Source organism: Onychostruthus taczanowskii, unplaced genomic scaffold (assembly GCF_017590055.1).
Source record: "Onychostruthus taczanowskii isolate IOZ18803 unplaced genomic scaffold, ASM1759005v1 scaffold28, whole genome shotgun sequence".
Lineage (NCBI taxonomy): Eukaryota > Metazoa > Chordata > Aves > Passeriformes > Passeridae > Onychostruthus > Onychostruthus taczanowskii.
The window spans coordinates 8,244,701-8,264,883 of NW_024500128.1; the positions used below are offsets into that span (position 1 = coordinate 8,244,701).

At 39.3% G+C, this 20,183-nt stretch overlaps 1 protein-coding gene across 2 annotated transcripts; it reads right to left on the reverse strand.

Annotated features, from left to right (window-relative positions):
• Positions 1 to 2,068: 2,068 nt before the first annotated feature.
• On the reverse strand, positions 2,069 to 19,796 carry MLH1 (mutL homolog 1). Of its 2 annotated transcripts, XM_041407897.1 has the most exons (19): positions 19,644 to 19,796; positions 18,320 to 18,410; positions 18,094 to 18,192; positions 16,920 to 16,993; positions 15,739 to 15,811; positions 15,374 to 15,465; positions 13,989 to 14,031; positions 13,245 to 13,333; positions 10,915 to 11,027; positions 10,265 to 10,358; positions 9,578 to 9,731; positions 8,506 to 8,864; positions 7,591 to 7,739; positions 6,074 to 6,182; positions 5,180 to 5,243; positions 4,477 to 4,641; positions 3,498 to 3,590; positions 2,999 to 3,112; positions 2,069 to 2,477 (listed from the first exon to the last, which is right to left on the reverse strand). In XM_041407897.1, exons 1-19 carry the CDS (start codon positions 19,748 to 19,750, stop codon positions 2,310 to 2,312), a joined length of 2,250 nt encoding a protein of 749 aa, XP_041263831.1. In that variant the 5' UTR covers positions 19,751 to 19,796; the 3' UTR covers positions 2,069 to 2,309. The 2 variants fall into 2 exon arrangements, with proteins under 2 accessions (XP_041263831.1, XP_041263832.1); XM_041407898.1 differs by lacking the exon at positions 2,999 to 3,112.
• Positions 19,797 to 20,183: the final 387 nt, after the last annotated feature.

Consider the following 20,183-nt stretch of genomic DNA (forward strand, 5'->3'; position numbering starts at 1 on the left):
TTGCCCACTCCTCTCAAACCTACCTGTAAAACCTGCAAAGTTGACACAAAAACTAGTGTTCAGTCCTGCCCTCCCTGGGAATGTTTGCTCTCCTTGGGTAGCCCCAGCCACATCTCCAGAACTTTCCACCAGTCTTTCCTTAAAAAAGCTGTTTGCTTTTGATTCTAATACAGGTGAGGTGATTGTTCATGTGAAGGCCTGTGGCAATGGGCTGAATTGCTTGGCATGACTGTGACAGCAATGTGGCTTTGTTCTCTTTGTAATGTGTTTAGTTTTCTTTTTGTTGGGCTTGAAAATGAGATTTAAGAAGTTTTGTTTCAATAAGCAGGTTTGAATCCAGGATTTTAAAGGAAAAATAACCCAAGAAATTAACTGAAGTAATATAATATTATTACCTGCTTGTCATGTATCTGTGACAGGAATGTTTTGATGGTTTATCACAATCTTAACTTCAAAATATACTTCGCAAGAAAGACTTCCTGCATTTTTTATGCAAAGGAAGTCAGTTAAGCTGTATCAGGTTGCTTAAAGCTCTGAAATATATATAGATTGTTAGAAGGAAAAAAAAACCTGTTTGAGCTTTATTATGAGTATTTTTCATTTTGTGAAACAAACTTGGCACTATGTAATCAGGTTTCTGTTAAATACCAAACGAAGAAAAAACACCAAAACCAGAAAAAAATAAGCGTAAGTCAGAAAATACTTACGATTTTGGGGGTTGTTAGTTTTGTGGGGGTTCAGGAACCCACACAGCAGTGTGATGATGAGCTGGCATTTGTTACACAGCATGGGTACACACCAGACTGCTGCCACACTTGACATATAAGGTAAGCATGCCTGTGGTGATTTAGAGACATTTCTCACATGTACATGTCAGAGTCCAGGTTCTTTTGGATGTTCCACAGAGGGAGCTTTTCATATTCAATACCAAATTTACTTGATATATTGGGCATTACATGTGAAGTGATACAGCAGCATGCTGAAATCACAAGACAAGCACAATAGCAAGGGCAAGATACAATGGAATTACAAGACAAATACAATTTCCATTAGTAGTTCCTGTATTTTCCACAATTTCCATGCCCCCTCATTGCCAGAAGTAATATGTGGGCTGAGGCCAGCTGAAGCCAGCTGCTCACTTTAGATTTCATTTGCTGAGCTGGCTGGCTCAGGAAGACATGATTCTCCAGTAGTTATCCCATTGCCAGGACTGTCATCAAAGAAGGGGAGCAAAAGGAAGTAAATGCTTTCTGTAACTATGTGGTTTTCTACTATTGAGAACTCCCACTCTTTTGAAGCTGGCACATCACAGGTGAGAAATTCAACATCTGCACTTGGCACCCCTGAAATAAATGAAGTTACAGAGCCCCCATGTAATACTTTACTTGAGGCCAGCAGATGCCCATCTGAGAGGACTTGTCTTTGTGGGCTCATATCAAGCTGCTGCCCTTCATGAGTATTTCTCATTGTAAGGCAGGGTTTCGGACCTCAGCAATCCAAGAGGATTAATGCTTCTGCTTGTACCAGCTGCTTTCAAATGGAACAGAAATCTTTACAGTGCAAAAATGAAGCTTGCTTTCCTTTCTGGTTTGGATGCTAGATACCTCTTGGACTTCTTAGAAAAATGTTTTCCCTGTTGGGACACAGCCTTGAAAGTAGTAGATCTCCCAAGCCCTACTCATTAAATTGGAGACAATGAATATTATCTGTGCATTCTCATTTATTACCTGCCAGAACACTCCCATTTCTATTCTCTGACTCCTTGATTAAAAGGGATTTGCCTTATTTCTGCAAGGGCCCTGGAATACTGCAAGACTAACTCCTGCAGTAACAGATGACTTCAAGTGCTTTGCATGTACACTCATATTGCAGGTACTGTCAGACAACCCTCCTGCTTAAAACAAAGGAATGCAGGTAACCTAGTTTGATTTCCAGAGGCAAGCAAAGTTAAAGCATTCACATTTTAACTGAATTAAACTCCATCTTCTTCCACAATCACTTAACCCAGTATATTTTCTACAGCAGAAGTGTATTCTGTTAGCAGATTGGTTAATAAGGAAACTCAGAGTTTAAATGGAGATTTTATTTTAGGGATTTTCATTGGGTTTAGACACAGCAAAAAAATTTTTTTGATACTTTGATCAACAGAAGAAAAATAGATGATTTACTGACATGTTAGCAGTTTAGTAGGGTGCTAAATCCCTTCTTTCTTTCCTCCATCAAGATTCCAGCTTTATCTTCTACTAAGTGAAAGTGAAGGTAACATGAATGGTGTCTATCTATAAAAACAGTCTTTAATAACTGCTTGCTCAACATCTTTCGAAAACTTTATACAGGTCAGGCAGGTTAGCAAGCTGCAAAATGTTGCCATCTTCTGCAAAGTGTTTTGGAGGTAAAAGATGAGTCCTAAAAGCTTTGTAAAGCACATGTTCCACAGTCCACTTCCATGTAGTTGAACCAGACTCAGATTCTTCACTCTGAAATACAGGAAAACAAGGACAAACAGAGGTTTTGTTTAACTAGAGGAGAACATGCTTAAAACCTTTACTATGTAAGACTACGGCAATTGTAAAATTCTGCTGGTATTAGAAAAGCTCATTCTATACAGTCAGTTCTAAGCTCTGTAAAGTCACTTGCAGAATGGGTGAGCTTAACTGATCAATTAGGCAGATATTTAAACACAATCAGGTTGTACATGTAATTTATATGCATCCTTATACTTCTATAGAAATACAGCATAGAAAATACATTCCCAACTCAGAGGCCAAGGAGGCTTGTAATAATATTAAGTACACTGCAATGCCCAAAGTTAAAAGGTTCCCTCAACACCTATAATACTTCAGAAAATTTAAGCCACATTCTTTCAGAATCTTGCCACACTGCTACTTGATTCAGTTTGCTGAAAGAGCTGGGATTAGAAGTCTACATCTGAAAGAGCAGAAGTTTCCTGTATGTTGTTAGCTCTCTGCTCACAGAAATAGTTACAGTGTTCTAGTACCTGAGAATTTGTTGGATTGGATTCCTCTATTATATACTGCTTTCTGATGGAGTAGAACATGGCTAGTTCTTTACTCAGGCTTTCAAAACACTCCTTTTCTTCATCCCAGTTTACCTGTTACAATTTTAAAAAAAGCCATTTTATAGAATCTGGGTATCAGTCAGAGACTTAATATGGAAAATTATATAATATAGAGATTCTTAATATGGAAAATTTATATTAATGTGTTGGCCATTTCTGTCCTAGTAAGGTAAAGGTATAGTTGAAAAAGGTTTTAGTTGAAAAAAGAGGGCAGGAATGCAGGCTTTTAAATCAAAATAGAGGCTCAGTCAGTCAGTAGTTATGAATACAAAGGCAAAGCATAACTAATCAGTAACCAGAGAACAGCATCTGGAACATGTAACAGTACACTTAAGCTGCACCAGAAACTGAAAAGGCAGGCTGGAATTGCCTAAAGTAAAAACTAATTGTGAATTAATAAAATCCATGAGAGATATACCTCTGTGGCCAAGCGCAGGATAAACATAGGCAGTCCTTCCAATGGTGGGACATAGTTGTCTATCAGAAGTGGTAACCCAGTAAGATTTCCTTCCTGCAAGGCAATACTGCTGGTTCAGTTAAAAAAAAAGAAAAAAAGTTCTTTTTTGTGGTAAGTGCACCAAAACTCTTATGTATTTTAAGATTGATTCTTACCAAACTCAGGTAGCCTTATATGTTTTTAAAGCCCTGTCAGCCAGGCAGAAGTTGCATGAAGAGAGTTATTGGTGTTGTTTAATTTCACAAGGCATGAATTAAGCTCAGGGAGTGGCTGAATTCAACCTTCTCCTCTAGCTCCAGGTTCCACAGATACCACTTCCCAGGCAAATATCCAAATGAAGTGCCTGGGCTTGATGAAGCTGTTCGCTTTTGTAAAAAGTAAGGGTGCCTTAAGCCATGCAAAAAAAGATACATTGAGAGCCCAGTGGTGCTGCAGCCCTGTCTGACTTGAGAGCTGGTTAAGATGCACACCTTGTTGGTTAAGAGATCTGCATTCTATTTATACAAGCAACGACTAAATTATGGACTGCCCAGAGAGGCTGTGGAGTCTTCCTTAGTGGATATCTGGAACCATCTGGACACAATCCCATGCCATGTGCTCCAGGATGACCCTGCCTAAGCAAGGACCCACTGTGGTCCCTGCCAACCCAACCCATTCTGTCACTTGGTAACTAAATAGAAACTTTGTGTAGTACCCTCCTTAGAGGCAGCATAAGTCCTGAGCATTGTAAATGAAAGGGTTATGCCACCTAAAATCTTACTGGAACTAGTTCTTAGTGATGGTTAGCACTGTAAGCAAACTACTGCAGTTATCTGTCACCAAAATGTAAAATTATGGAATCATTTAGGTTGGGAAAGACCTTTAAGATCTAATCTAACCATAAACCTAATGCTGCCAAGTCCACCATTCATTTACTACCAGAGGTAATAGCTGCAGTCACCTCATCAATTTCAAGAGAGAAATAATCTTTCAACATTTCAGTCTTCCTTTTCAAAAACTCCACAATGTACTCAGCAAGCCCTTCTTTTGGGCCATCCTCTTCTGTCCAGCCACTTTCGGGATCCTCTAAAGCAAGCATTGAAAGCTCATATAAAGGAGCTGGCTCCTGAAAATGAAGAAGGTAAAACTTTGGTTAATGATCAGCACACTCTATTGGAAAGCTGTAACTTCTTCCTTCACATACTAATATATTGTAATGCACTATTTCTGGCCTGCAGAACTAACAGTTCTGTTTATCATAACTAAGCTAAAAAGGTATGAATTTCTTTCTTCTTTCTCTGCAGTCCACAATCCCACTGAGCACTTTGATATTTTGCAGGATAAACACTGGCAATCAACACTGTATTCCTGCAGATTGTATATTGAAATTAATTATTTGCCCCAATGTAATGAGCAACAGCAAAACTTGGTCAATAACTACAACTGACACTAATAACAAGCAGCCAGGATGACAATTTAACAGTAGTAGCTACAAACTTACTAAGTTTTCTACATTCTGTTCTTACTGAGAAACAAAACAACATTACTGTAGGGACAAAAGCCAACCTGACTGTGCAACCAAAACTATGCATTTGTCTGAAAGGACAGACACATTGCAAATACATTTAAAAATTCTATAGGATATAATGTAAAATTATACTTACAGACAACCTTAAGACTCCAAAGTTTGCAAAGTCATAAATAAGTATCTGGTAGAAGAGTTCTTGGCTAAATTGAAGCACAAAAATTAATTATATAGACAGGATTGCATATCTCCAAGTTACCATAATTAAGAGGGCAAAGTAAGGATCATCCTGGAAACATCAGATATCCATGTCTAGTCCTATTAATAAAGATCTTACTTTAACTGAAGAGTTCAGGGGTTCACCCGCATTATCTAGATATTTACAATTAAATCTATTTCTTGGTTTCTGACATCATCAGCCACACTGGTGCAGAAAGGTTACGTACTCAAGTATGCAATCGCTATGAATTTATGCCCTGATAATTTGTATTTCAACTTCTTTACTCCTTTACTGCACTGTAAGAAATCCAAATGAACTGGGAAATTAATAGACATGTCCATCTCAAGTCTATTCTCTGACATGTTACAAAAATTTATGTAGCTGGGCCTGTAAGGCTGCACAGGCAAAATTACAAATTTCACGTTACAATCATGTCCTGCAGATACTCTTAACCCAACTGGATACAATGTTTTCCAGGACATTTCTGAAGCCTCTGCTTTATACAATGTGCTGCAGATGATCATGCAACAAGTCATGATGATGATCATAGATTATGTAGACCATCATGAAGCAAGAAAAAGTCTTTGCCTTCCCACTGTCTGTGAACACACGATAGAGTAGTTGGCATTTTAATTATACCGAATCTCTGCAACCTTTCCCAAGTATGCCAGACTTGTTTCCACTGTTCTGAATGGACTGCTTAATCTTTAGCCTCGTGACTTTTCATATAGGCAACAAGAGAACAATGTTGTTTTCCCCGTCATTTCTTTCCTTCTTGTAATTAGCTGCCAACAGGTCTAACAACTCTTTTACCTGAGTTTCGTCGTATTGAGAAGGTACAGTTTTGTCTGGTACTGGGCCAGAGCCCACTGAGGACTGACACAACCAACAAATGAGTGCTCATGTAGCATTTCCTGGAGTTCTGAAACAACAGAGAGGTGGGAAAGAAATATCATTTCATAGTTGCAACCCTGCTCTCATTTATTTAGTTGAGTGGTTTGTGTCTTTTTAGCATGAAAATCTCAGATTACTGTTCAGTCACTCTTACACCCCTGCTTCTTCTTATATCCTTATATGACCAATTATTGACAAGTTTTGAAATATTAATAATTTTTATGCATACTCATACTATTAAAGTGTAAGGGAGAAGAGTTATTTAACATTTAAACTACAAATGCAAATCAGAAAAAAATAAAATTAAAGTTCCTGTGTTTGAATAGCCTTCCAAACTTAATTTCCAGGCACAGGAGATTGGTGAGGAGCACATACATACTTCAATAACTGCAGGTGTAAACCACCTTTGCAACACAATCTAGGAATTATCAAACTAAATTATAGAGGTGTGATAGAACAGGTCCATAGTATCTTTTTCATAATTTTTTTTTCTCTTACAAAGTAACATTTTTTAAAAAATGTATGTATGAGTGAGAAGGCTCACTCATGTAGGAAAGGTATAAGAAGTCAGATTTCATAAAAGAGTTAATTTTAGACATTCCACAAAAAAAATCACTAGTTGCCATCCTTGGGAGAAGCTTTATTGCAGATGTTTGGCACTGCAGTCACAGCACGTAGAAAGCACTACACTTTTCACTAATTCCACTGCTATGTTTTCTAAAGAAATTCAAAAGACTGAGATAAGATTTCTCTCTTTCCAAAGTCTCTTTTAGGTATTTCTTACAGCTATGAAGATGAGACACAACTTCAGGCAGCTTCACAAGTTTTATCATGAATTTTGAGACATTTTCAGGTATTTTAAAGTTCCAGGACAAGTCTTTGATTTCAATATTTAAACAGTGTCAGTCAGATATGGAATTATTGGGTCAGAATTACCAGTCTTCTGCAAAATGTTTACTGAAGCATAAGTAAAGTAAAAAGTTCATGCTTTCTAAACTTTAAGATTCTTATCAATTTATAGAAAAGTTACTTATTACAGATGTCTGTGTAGAGCATCGCCAATTCTTACAACCAGAAAAATCAAAATAAATCCAACAAAACCCCCAGGATGTAAGATTCCTAACATTTAGACATATGAATAATAAGGGTATGAGTCAGTGTAAGTTGCCTTCAGAGGCAACTGAGTTAAGAGAGAAACACCCTAGAAAGATTCACAAACCTTTTACCTTTGTCTGAAACAACTCTTAACAAAAAAGAGAGTATTTCATATAAGTGGGACAGATACAAATAAAAATGAAAAGCAAAAGCTTTTCATTAAAAACTTGCTTAGCAGCACAGTAAGCTCACTGGGCCTCCTTTTAAATACCTTTTCCCTCTTCAAACAGTCATATTTATTGGTAGAATAACAGTAATTTTGAGGAACAAGTCATGCTTACTTGCATGTGCCTGGTTACTAATTTCCTCCTGGAGAGTCAACACACTGGTCAAGTTGATAATTCTTCTTCTAGGGGTGCAGGCAGCAGTCATGTCCTTTCTGGTGTCATCTTTCTCCAATTCTACGTCCATGTCTTCTCGTGGTCTCTTCCTACAATACCAAAACAAAAGGAATTATGTTAAATTCTCCTATCACTTAGGCCAAACACAGCAACAGATGAGATGCTCAATTCACATGCTGTATGTTAACACAGGAAATGCAGACAGTTTCCCAGTTTTATTTTGCTTCTGAGGAATAATTTGTTAGGAAAGGGTAGTTCAGAATTTTAAGAAAATTTGTGACACTAATACCAATCACGTTAGGTAGCTGTTGGTTAAGCACCAAGAAAATCTGGCTCTAAAGGACACATCAAAAATGTTCTTATTTCTAACAACTTTCTTTTCCATACCCATTTTTCTGTAATACTGGGGAGAGGGAATCAGATTCCCTCAGAAGACTTTGGCCTCTTGTAACAGCTCCTGCAGGAGCTATAAAAAATGTATAGCACTTTAGCCTTTACTAGGGAAATGCGTGTCAAAATTCAGTGATAGAGTTTCTATCCTTCACAAAAGGGAGGCTTCCAGAAAGAGACAGACCAGTATGATCTCCCTAAACTAACGCCATTATTTACACTGCTTCCTGCCTTTCAGTACGCACAGAAATGCTATTCCAGTAACAAAATTTATCACAAGTTACGTAATTTACAGTTCGCAGATTAGGTTTAATTTCTCAATAAAACATCATGAAAAGTTATTCTTGATAATTTTTCCCTTCTGGAAAAGCAGAAGCCCAAAGAGATCAGAAAAATCTATAGTTTCAGGGCTATGCCATAAAATAATAGGTAGCCTTGCCCCAGTTCAGGAAAGGTGGGACTTACCGAGAAGGCACAGTCTCAGGAGACAAGCGTCCACTCTCGCTTGGCCCCCCAGGCTTCACGGTATCCTCCTGAACATCAACCATTTCAACCAAGTCACTGACTTCTTCCATTTCAGCATCCTGGGGCCTCTCTGCACCCTCTGGAGGTCCTGCATTAACCTCTGCTGTCACTTCAGTGGTGCCTGCACTCAGGGGATTGCTCACTGGCTGAAGAAAAGCATCCAATTTCTGCTCTCGGGAATCAGTGCGGACCATCTGATGTGCATAAACTTTATCACTGCCTCCCTTGGTAACCACAGAAGAGTTTGCTGCTGATTTTACAACCTCACTGGAAGAGCAGTCAGCCCCTGGAAGCAATGTCTTCATTCAGACATGAGGAAGCAAAGACAAGAGATTGAACAACAAGAAAAGAAGAACCAGAAAGATTAGTCACACTTCTCACAGTATCTTACTGCCCAGAGGCAAATTTGAAACCCCCAGCAACACAGTGTCAACTGCTTAAAAGGCCACCAGCTTTGCACTTGCTATCCACATAGAGTGAATGTCGTCATCTTGGCAGTTAAAATCAATTGTTTCCATTCCTTTGTCTCAAAATAAAAAATTTTTAAGGAAAAAAAAATCAAGGAAATTATTTTTATAAAAATTATAGCAATCCTTAGCTATGCTTTACACAAAGAGTAGAGTATCTCCCTGACTTTTTTTTCTGGTAAGATTAAATCCAAAGTGTTATCAAATACAGAGAACAGTTTCCTCAATCACATCTTCTTCACATAAACCAGAAAAGAATAAAAAAAAAACAATTTACCACACGTGAAGGCTAACATAAAATTATGACAACTAATCAGGTACTTGACAGAAATATACTTAAAATGCTCTAATATGTTTTTGTCTCTCTTTTACCATATTGTTAACACTGGTATATTAAAGTAACTTGAAACAGAGCAAAGATCTAAAGGTACCAGTACAACACTGATAAGTGCCATGTCTGCAAAGATTTCACTATTGAACAGAGTAAATTATACCTGATCATTAAAATAATGCAGAACTGCATAGAACACCATACATGTTCTCACCTGAGTGAAGTACATCCTTGAGGAATTAGAACCCAGTAACTTGCTCTCTACATGTTGTTGCACACGCTCCAGAATACTGTCTTCATGAAGAAAATGGACCTCGTGTTTTGTAGGATGCACATTCACATCTACATTCTGGGGGGCTATTTCCAGGCTGGAAAACATTTTAAAATAAGTTAACCTAAAATATCCCATGGATGGCAGAGAGATCAAAAATTGGTTCAAATTTGACAATATTTGTCAAGTTTTGGTACATTATTATATTATTATATACAAAGAAGTCAAAATGATCCTGAAACCTGCTGAAGTTATATTACAGTCAGACTTGTTTAGATAATTAAAACATAATCCAAAATCACTCACCAAAATGAGCTTACATAGGTAAGCTTAAACCAACCTCTCCATTGTACAACTACAAAAACCCACTTTCAGAAATATCTTTTACTTGCAATGCCTCAAGAATTAATAGCAAAGGACTTCAGCTGAAATTACAGATACTCACTATTTCTAAAAATAAGATCTTAAGATTTCCTTAATGTTATTTAATTATCTCCTGCCTGGCGATTAATTACCTCAGTGCAATGCTTAACACTATCATGAGGAACAGAAAATGTCCTTCTAAACCTACTCACCCTAGTTTTATCCTACAAGACACTATTAAAAGGCTACTTCTTCCTATTACTTTACCTTAAGTATAGGAATGGGTGCGTGCTTTTTGGCAAATAAGCAGCGTACACAGTTTCTATGGCTTTGCGCATAGCGGCTGACTCTACCAACCGATCTGAAACACAGAACACAGCGCTGTTTCCAAAGAGCTACAACACACTGCACGCTGCCCAGCTCCTGCTTCAGACATCTTCACTCTTTGTGCCTTTAAAGGGAATCTGTTATACCCATTTTCCCCCAAGACCTATTTATTCTTCATATAAACCCAGGAATAGACAGAATTTTTCTCAGCATGTTTTACACTTAGAGGTATTTTTTCCCACAAATACTGAAATAACCAGGCTACCTTTTGTTATTTCACACAGTCAAGCCATGCCGTGCTGCTCAGAAGAGAGATCAATCCGTGTAAGCTGGCAGGACACAGCCTTAACCTCGATACACCAAAGGTTCTTTAGGTCCAGTCTTAGCTGTTTTCCACTAAATACAGTGCCAAGTGTGAAGCACATTACAAATCGAAAAACACTTTAAGATTTACAATTAACTGTAATATTTATTCTTAAAAATGTTTTTAAGAATGCCTATGCACTTTGTAGGTCTTCAGAAAGTTTTGCTCTTCTGATTATGTAAGCAACATGTGACTGAACAAAATGCTGCCTTTTTTTCAAACTTACGGTTTATGAAGAGTAAAAATATACATTTCTTCACAGAGTAGTTTGCATTCGTGATGTAACCTTTCATTTTAAAGGCCAGATTTGCATCTTCACAGCCCACTTCTATGAGTTCCCTATTAAGTTTGATAGAGACACGAACAAAAAATTAATTCTTCTGTTGATGCAAATTTCGAACAGTACTCACAAGAAATGATATTCTGTTTTGCCAGTTGGCAGGGTCAGCACAAAAAAGACACAGGTACCAACTTTAAGAGATGAGTGTCATTAACTCCAGTTCAAAACAGCAAAGAATTACAAAAGGATAATATAAGTAATGCACCTAATCATTACTACAGAAGATTGCCTACAATGATTAAGAAGATACATCACAAGTTTCCCTAACACTTTACCATCATCCAGATACACACATCAGCTGAGGAGCCACGGTCACAGCAAAGGACTGGAGAACCACTCCTGGTAACTGAGAAATCCTACACAGTGTGTCCACATATAGGTGAAGACTCCACCTTTGCTGGGAAAGGGACCAGCTTTTATATTGTTGAATGCAGAAATATCTGGTTTCATTCTCCTCTTGGGTTCCAGCCCAAGCCTGGCCAGGGCTCAAGGAGGAACCAAGGGAGTTGGCTTTGACCATATACCTCCAAACAAGGTCAGATATCTGATTTCATGGCCTTGTCCAACCTCTAAATATGGAAAGATAAATATGTTCTTATCACACTACATACTTTGCTAATGATCATGTGTATTTTGCTAATGAGCAGATACAAATATCATATAACATATGGTTGGAAGGTTCATCTAAAGGTCTACTTTGGCTATTACTCAAGGGGCCTATTACTCAAGTCTCACTACTTCATATACTGATACATCTTCTAGCACAATTAATGAAAACATTAGAATCATTTGAAAGCTCAAACACTGATTGCTGGGACACAGTAATTATTTAACCTAAACCGCATACTTTCCTCTTCTTAAGAGTAAACTGGTAATGTTGTGTGGTTGGAATCTGTAAAATTACCTCCATTATCTTTTTAATACTGTAACATATCACAGTATCCACAGCATTATAATCTGTTCATAATTCTAATATGCATTTCATTGTTTAAGTCATGACAGTGATTGACAAGAACACTTCAAAATTGTCTGCAGGCAAGGATTTTTGGACTACTTTGTCCACTATTATCAGTCTAATATGTCTTGGTGGTCTGTTGAGAAGTCATCAAAATGTAAAAACTTCTCTCTTGTTCATGCACATAGATCCTAATGTTAACTGTTTTCATAGCAGTTTCAATAATTTTCATAATTCATTAGTCAAGGAAAATCCACCTCAGTACTTTGTGAGCACAGCTCTCTATGAAGGCATTATGCCAACTTCTAAAATTAACACAGAACAGACTTAAGGGCTACTTATTTCCAATTCAACCTCAAGAAATATACCAAGTGCCATTTTTATTTGTGTTCAGTTTTTAACTGAACTGGGTAAATTATTGTTTGAGAAGAAATTATCAAAACATTTACTTTGAAATCGACAATTTATCCTGAACCATACAAAGGAAAAACTTATCAAATGAGCTACTATCCATAGTACAAATAAACAAATGCACAGCAAAGAAATACATGTAATACTGTAAACCTCATTACTTTGCAGCCTCTCTATTTTGCTGTGCTTCCTAAAGTGTTTTCATGAATTAGAAGTTACATCTATTAAATGTGAAGCTTGACTTCAGTCAGTAACAGAACAGAATCAAAGTGACCCCCAGCTATTCATGGGACAAATACATACAATGGATTTGTCACAGCTGAAAGTCTCATAAAGAGAATTTTTCCTAAAATGGCAGATACATCTTCAAAAGATGATCTTTTGGTTTTTTAATTTTTCTATCTGATTTACACAGCTTCAACTAATGTAGCTTTTGTCAAGATAAGAAACCATATTTCAGAAACAACCAGTATGAGTAGCTTCAAAATTTATCAGGTAGCAGACAGTAAGAAGAGGTAAGATTTTCATGGTAAAGGAAGAGGCCAGGAACTTGTAAAGAACACAGATTCAGCTTGCTGTTTTTACATGAGCACACAGAAAGTTACAAGCAGATGGTTCCTTTTCAGTGCATTAAAGTAAACTTTGTAACTTTCGTCTTCCCTTTGGTACACAAAAAACGTCACACATTCTGAAAAGAAGGAAGAGCTCTCGAATTGCAGCACTCCCTCTGCTCTGAAATTAACCATGAAGGAGGCAAGAAAGATTATCATAGCCCATGGTCTTTAAAGAGAAAAGGGAGGGTGATTCACTGGAAAGCTTCATATCAAAAGGAAACTTGACATCAATGTACCTGCTAACAGCATTTCCAAAGATGGCTCTGATGTTGTCCACTGTGGAGGCATTGGATAAGGTTCTAACATCTGACACGGTATCACCTTGCTAAAGAGAGCAGGAATGAGTATCAATCAATTCACCTTTGTGGAAGAAGTTTTAGAAACACATTAAACAATAACACTTTAAAAAAAAAAAACCACAGGGAACAATATAACATCATTATATTGTCTTGTATTATTTACTTATTTATGTTCAAAAAAGCAATGGATGGTAAATGGCATAGGTTTACAAGATCAGCTAGAGCACATCAGACCCACTGAGGCTAGTAGCTCCTTCCTGGAAAGTGAGGAACACTTTATTTGCTGAACTCAGTTCAGTAAATAATTATCAAGAATGGCACAGAACAAAGATAATCTATCCCACCCTCTTTCATACAGCACTTAGTAATCAGGCTCTCCAGAGAAGCTGAAACAACACATACAGCTAAACTAAATACACTACTGACCACACAGAATCCTCCAAACTCCTGACAAATATATTTCTGTCTTGTTCACTTCTAATGATGTGCTTTCTATCCAAATTGCACCAACATACCCTTCAACATTTCAGTATAAGCGAAGGCTCTCTGTGCTGATCCTGTTGCAAAAGACGCAGTGCAAATTTTCTGGCATTTTCAGGTATACACATTATGTATATATATACAGGCACAAACAGACACATACAGACACACAGTGAAGTTACAGAAATTTTATGTACACACCTTTTTAACTGAAAAGCTGATGCCTGAGTTATGGATGGCATACCTGAAAAACAGATAAATATAAGTCTGCAATATGTGGAACAAAAGGTAATTGTTTCCCTTGATTGGTGAAAAGCAGCTAGTAATGGGGGCAAGCAATTCCACTTCCTGTTAGACAGTAATGCAATTTGAACCAAGCTGAGCTCCTGCAGACTGAACAGTTCAAAAAAAAAAAAAAAAAAGTGTGTCCTATTTGGAACTCAACTGTAACTATAGGAAATTCAAAGATCAGCTTTTACAGATCAGTTTTATCAGTTTCATTGTACAGGTTTAACTAAAAAACCTATTAAAACATCCTCAGTACAACAGAATCTAGTCTCAACTACTATGGAAAGGCATCTGAATAATGGCTGTCCCACCCTTCTAACTTCCCCTACCCAGACAGTTCAGCTATCTGTGATCCCACGGCTGAGATCTGTTACACTGCAGCTGTGTAATCTTGGCTCAAAATTCTAGGGAAATTACTGCACTGTGAGAAAAAAACATACCTTAGAACCTTGCAAGATGAGAAATGTGAAAATGTAGACAAGGATTAGACTGCTGTGACTGTGAACTCAATAATTCAAGAGGAAAAAAACACCCCAAAATTAAGTAATAGAAAAATCCTAATGGAAAAGAACAACCAATGAGCTGGAAGGCTGTAACTCAGCAAGACTTCACATCATCCTGTTTGACAGAGCAGCAGGATCTGACCCTCCACCTCCTGACCTGAAGTCTGCCTGACCCAGCAGAGACCCTTGAATAGTTCATTTAGGGAACAGGCTAAACCTCGGTATACAAGTCTTGCTTTTCTTTGCTACCTTTTGTGTCTTCTGAAAGCATAAAGCAGCTCTTTTGCTTAAATTGTACAGATCCTTCTTGCAAGACCTCTGCACACTATGGAAGACTACAGCAGAGGCAAAAGAGGCAACCAAGGGGCCCAGGAAGGGAACATCCAATAGCTAAAATGATATTACTCCTTTTTGGGGATGTGAAGTCACCATTCAGCTTTTCTGTATTCAGCCAAATCTCAATGCCCCTGAGCAGTTATTACATGAATTCTATTCAGCCCAGGTACATTTAAAGTTCACTCATTCAAGTCCATCACCATTTCTTTGGTGGAACTCTTACAAATAATTAATAGCTACAGACAGAATACACTACTTCCTGTCTGGATTTTTTATATCAAATTGGACGGGCTGTTATCTGACACTGCACACTAACAAATAGTCTAAAAATATATAACAAATTAAATCACCAACACCAACAACAAAATGACACCAAACACACAGTTGCCAGTCCCTCTGAAGAACCCCAGCACTCCCCATGGCAGTATATAAGATTGGGAGCCTCCTATTTTAGTTTACCTGCTAACAACTTCTAGTATTTTTGCATATTCTTCATTTGGATTCTTTAAAGCCTTCCTCCTTGTATTTACATTGTAAAAAAGATCTTCAACCTACAGAGAAAAACAATTATAAACAATTTTTAAAATTCTCTCTTACTATAGAATTAATCTAAATCCATCCTGTTAATTTTTATTTTATACATATAAATTTTCTGAGAATACTTTGGTTTATGAAAAATCAACATTCAGTTTATTCTGTAACTCCCTAGGTTCACCTAACAAACTGCAACTTCAGACATGATACTGTTACATACCTTACAATGTAACTGGTGCAAGGGGATCAAAAAAGGAACAAGAGAGAACAAAAAGGGCACAAAAACCTACTGTGATCTGAGTTCCTTGGTTTCCAGCACAGGGCTTCGGAGGGGCTTTGATTTTTCCATCACTGTAAGTAGCTCTAGGAAGCAAATAAAAAGTTATCAGACATCCAGATTTACAGGAGGGCAGACATGGAAAGATGACAACAAAGGATGAAAACAAAAGAAATCTCATCATTGTGACACTCCTCCCGGCAAAGAATTTGGGACAATGAGAATTAGCTTCCTCCTCCACCTTTCTGCTAGAGTGAAACTGTCTTCATTGATTGTAAGAGCCAGAAGGGAAGTGGGGGAAAGGGAATAACAGCAGAGGAAAGGATGCAGATCACGGCATATGCATTTTGAAATTGTACTCCTGAGACTTTTCCTCTAAAGGCAGGATTACTGCATTTTTTTCTTTCTTTAATAGCTACACACAGCCTAATTACAGTTCTCCCACTAGACTTTACACTTCAATTATGCTAACAAGAAATTCTTGACTTTAGTCTAAGATCTGTTTCCTTTGACACTAACAGGATTTGGAGCATAAGAGATTTGTGACCCACGTACGTCTTTCAGCTAAGAAAGTTATAAAGATGCAGAAATTCAAAGGATAGACTTTTTCTTTCCCTCTAACATACAGGGTATGTTTAATGCAAGAAAGACCACAGTCACACAATCTTTTGAAAAACCAAGATTTGGAACATCTCTTGTTTCCCACTCCCTTTTCTTAAAAGTAGTTAAGAAATTAATGGAAAAGCTTATCATTTAGATTAAGTTTCCAAAAGAATATCCAAGACTCTTTTTAATAGGATAAAGCACCTATTGCATCATAAAGATATGAAAACAAACTAAGCTGTAAGTTCCTGTGCTGAGACTTGTGAAATTTGCTAGACATGATGCCCATTATATATATATGCAACTTTTTATTCTGAAATGGAGAAAAAGACAAATGTTTAACCTACATTACCTACTGAAATAGAAGTTCTTTCAAGATTTCCTGCCTCCCCACCCCATGTCCACCAATTTTAAAATACATTATTAAGCTAAAGCTTACCTTTACAATTTGAAAAAAATATTTTTTCTCCCATTCCGAGTCTTTTTGATACCCGCCCTTACCACACCCTCCTCCATAACAGGAGCTCTGAATTTGATACATTTGTTTGTTATTGCATGCAGCAGAAGTCACCTGGATAATAGGCAGCATACCTGAATGCACACTTTGCATCAGCTGTTTTAGTTGTTACTGTAACATGGGCAACATGACTGATGCTAGCCAAGGCCTAGAAAAAGAGAAAGCATCTTTGTAAACCTTGCTCTGGACAACGCTGAGGCATGTCCACACTTTAAACACCATCACTAAATTTCAATATACCACTAGCAAGTAATAAATAAAAATCCTCTAGAAGGAAATTGCAGGTCAGTAAAGCTTAAACAAATTTTAGTACCTATAATACTAAACTTCCAGTCATTTTATCCAGGAGATTGTTCTGGCTTCCCTAATATTATGTTATCTCTGATGATGCAAGCGGTTAACCATGTAGCATAACTAAAAGAAATTCACAAAATTATTACACTTGTACCTTTTTCTTTTTTGTGTTAACTAGAAGGCAGCTGGAAGATTGTAGCTGCTACTCTCTCACTCCTGCCCAAGTTCTTCTCTTGACTCGAAGTAATACTACAATGTTAGGTGACAACAGTTTTCCCGGCAAACTCAATGGACATGTCTACACAGACGAAACCAGCCTCAGGATCAGACTCCACTGGCTGTGGAGATGATTATGATGAAAGTGTGTGAGGAGAGGACCCAAGCAGTCTGCTCTCTGGAGCATGTGAACATCAATGTATCTGAGCACAGGACAGACACTCCTATATCTTGTTCATCCAGAGGGAAAAGCTAAACTCATCCTTGACTGTTCTTCCAGAGTTTAGATACAATCTATGAGAGTGTGAAGAACCAGTATATCTGAGGAGTCAGAGATGCTAACCTTATCTAACAGCAAAAACAAAGGAAGACCACTGTACATTTTGCACATTTAGTTTTAAGTGTGGTATTTAGACAAATGTCTGACATTGAAGATTCACCTCCCACTCAAATCTTCCACTGTCTTTTACCTGTAGGTTCATGAACCATCATTTGAGAAAACAGGCTTTGTTTCAATTTAAAAAAAAAAAATCTTATTCCAGAAAACAAAAATAATATATACCTACCTATAGGCATTCACCTGATCTTGAAAGACACTGAAATGTATTTTGAACTATATTCACATAGCAGACTCTCTCAGGAAACAGAAGCCTCTGTACTGGGAATGTGTTACTATGTACAACCCCCTACAGCAGAACAACAACAATGAACGGTTTCAAAACCTTGATGAAAGCTTACCTCGCCCCTAAAACCATATGTAGAAATACTAGCCAAGTCTTCAAATTTTTGCAGTTTACTGGTAGTAAATCTCTCACATACAATGTCGAGATCTTCCTTCTACGTGAAAGGGACAAGCAACAGTCACTTTCCAAGTTTTTTCAAGATCGGAAACACTTATAAATTGAAATAATTTTAAAAGGTAGTATCAAACAGCAGCATACATGTATCAACTTTGTTTACTTACTCTGATACCACAGCCATTATCTTGAACCTGGATGAACTTCAGACCACCTTCTTTAACTACTACCTGGATACTCGTAGATTTAGCATCCAAACTGCAGAAACCAAGAAACCAGGAAAGCAATTTCAATCACAGAGTTCTGTTTAACATCTTTATCCATGACCTGGATGAGGGGATTGAGTGTGGCCTTATTCAGTTTGCGGATGACACCAAGTTGGGCAAAAGCGTCAATCTGCTGGAGGGTAGGAAGGCTCTGGAGAGGGATCTGGACAGGCCAGATTGATGGGCTTAGGCCAACGGTTTGAGGGTCACAAGATGAAGTGCCAGATCCCACCCTTGGGTGACAACAACACCACACATTGCCACAGGCTGAGGGAAGAGTGGCTGGAAAGCTGCCAAGTGGAAAATCACCTGGGGGTGCTGCTCTAACAGCTGTCTGAACATGAGCCAGCATTTGCGCAGGAGGCCAAAAGGCCAGTGGTATCCTGGCCTGAATCAACAACAGTGTGGCCAGCAGGACCACGGCAGTGATTTTCCCCTGTACTTGCACTGGTGAGGCCACACCTCAAATCCAGTTCTCAGTTTTGCGCCCCTCTCTACAAGAGAGACATTGAGGAGATGGAGCATCTCCAGAGAAAGGTGATGGAGCTGGGGAAGGTCTGGAGCACAAGGCTGATGAGAAGAGGCTGAGGGAGCTGGGTGTGTTTAGCCTGGAGAAAAGGAGGCTCAGGGGGGACCTTATTGCTCTCACCTCCCTGAAAGGAGGCTGTACTGAGGTGGGGAATGGCCTCTGCTTCTAAGGAACAAGTGATGGGTAAAGAGGAAATGGCCTCAACTTGCGCCAGGGGAGGTTTTGATTGGATATAAGGATACATATCTTCACAGAAAGGGTGGTCAAGCATAGAAAAGGCTGCCCAAGGAAGTGTTTGAGTCGCTGACCCTGGCGGTATTTAAAGTACCTGAAGATGTGTGCTTAGGGCTTAGCGGTAGATTTGGAGTGGTGGGTTAATGGTTGAACTTGGCGACTTGGAGGTCTTTTCCAACCTAAATGATTCTATGAATTATTAACCTGGCACCGAAAGCAAACAATTCATAAGTTTCTTAAACAACAACAAAACAAGCCGGAGCACAAACGCAGACAGAAACGCGGCTTTCCAAGCGGAGCTGCCTCCCGTAGGAGCACCCGCAGGTACCGCCCCTCCTCGGCACCCGGGCTCCCGCTCGGCCCTCGCTGCCCGCCGGGGCCGGGACGCGGGGCCAGCCCCGGCAGAGCCCCCCCCGCCCCAGGCAGCGCGGCCGGGCTGCGGGAGGGGCGTCCCCGCGTTACCAGTTCTCGATCATCTCCTTGATGGCGTTGGCCGGCCTCTGGATGACCTCGCCGGCGGCGATGCGGTTCACCACGGCTTCATCCAGCCGCCGGATGACGCCGGCCATGGGCGCCGCCGGGACCGGAGCCGCGCTCGCGCCGCGGCCGGGCGGGGAGCGGGGCGCGCGCACGCGGCCGGGGAGGGGGGCGTCCCCTGGCGGCGGGAGGCCGCGGTGCGGAGGCGCTGAGGGAGGAGAGGCCGGGCCCGCAAGGGGCCCCGTGTGCGTCCGAGCCGGGCTGTGCCTGAGCCAGCAGGCCTAGAAACCCTGGGAGATCCTGGCGGGCATTGCCAGCAGTCGAGGGAGGTGACCCTGCCCCTCTACTCAGCCCTGGCGAGGAGGCCACATCGGGAGTGCTGTGTCCAGTTCTGGGCTCCTGGGTACAAGGGACACATGGAGCTCCTGGAGCAGGTCCAGCAGAGGGCAACAAGGTTGACTGGGCAACTGGAGCATCTTTCTTACGAGGACAGGCTGAAGAAGCTGAGCCTGTTCAGCCTTGAGA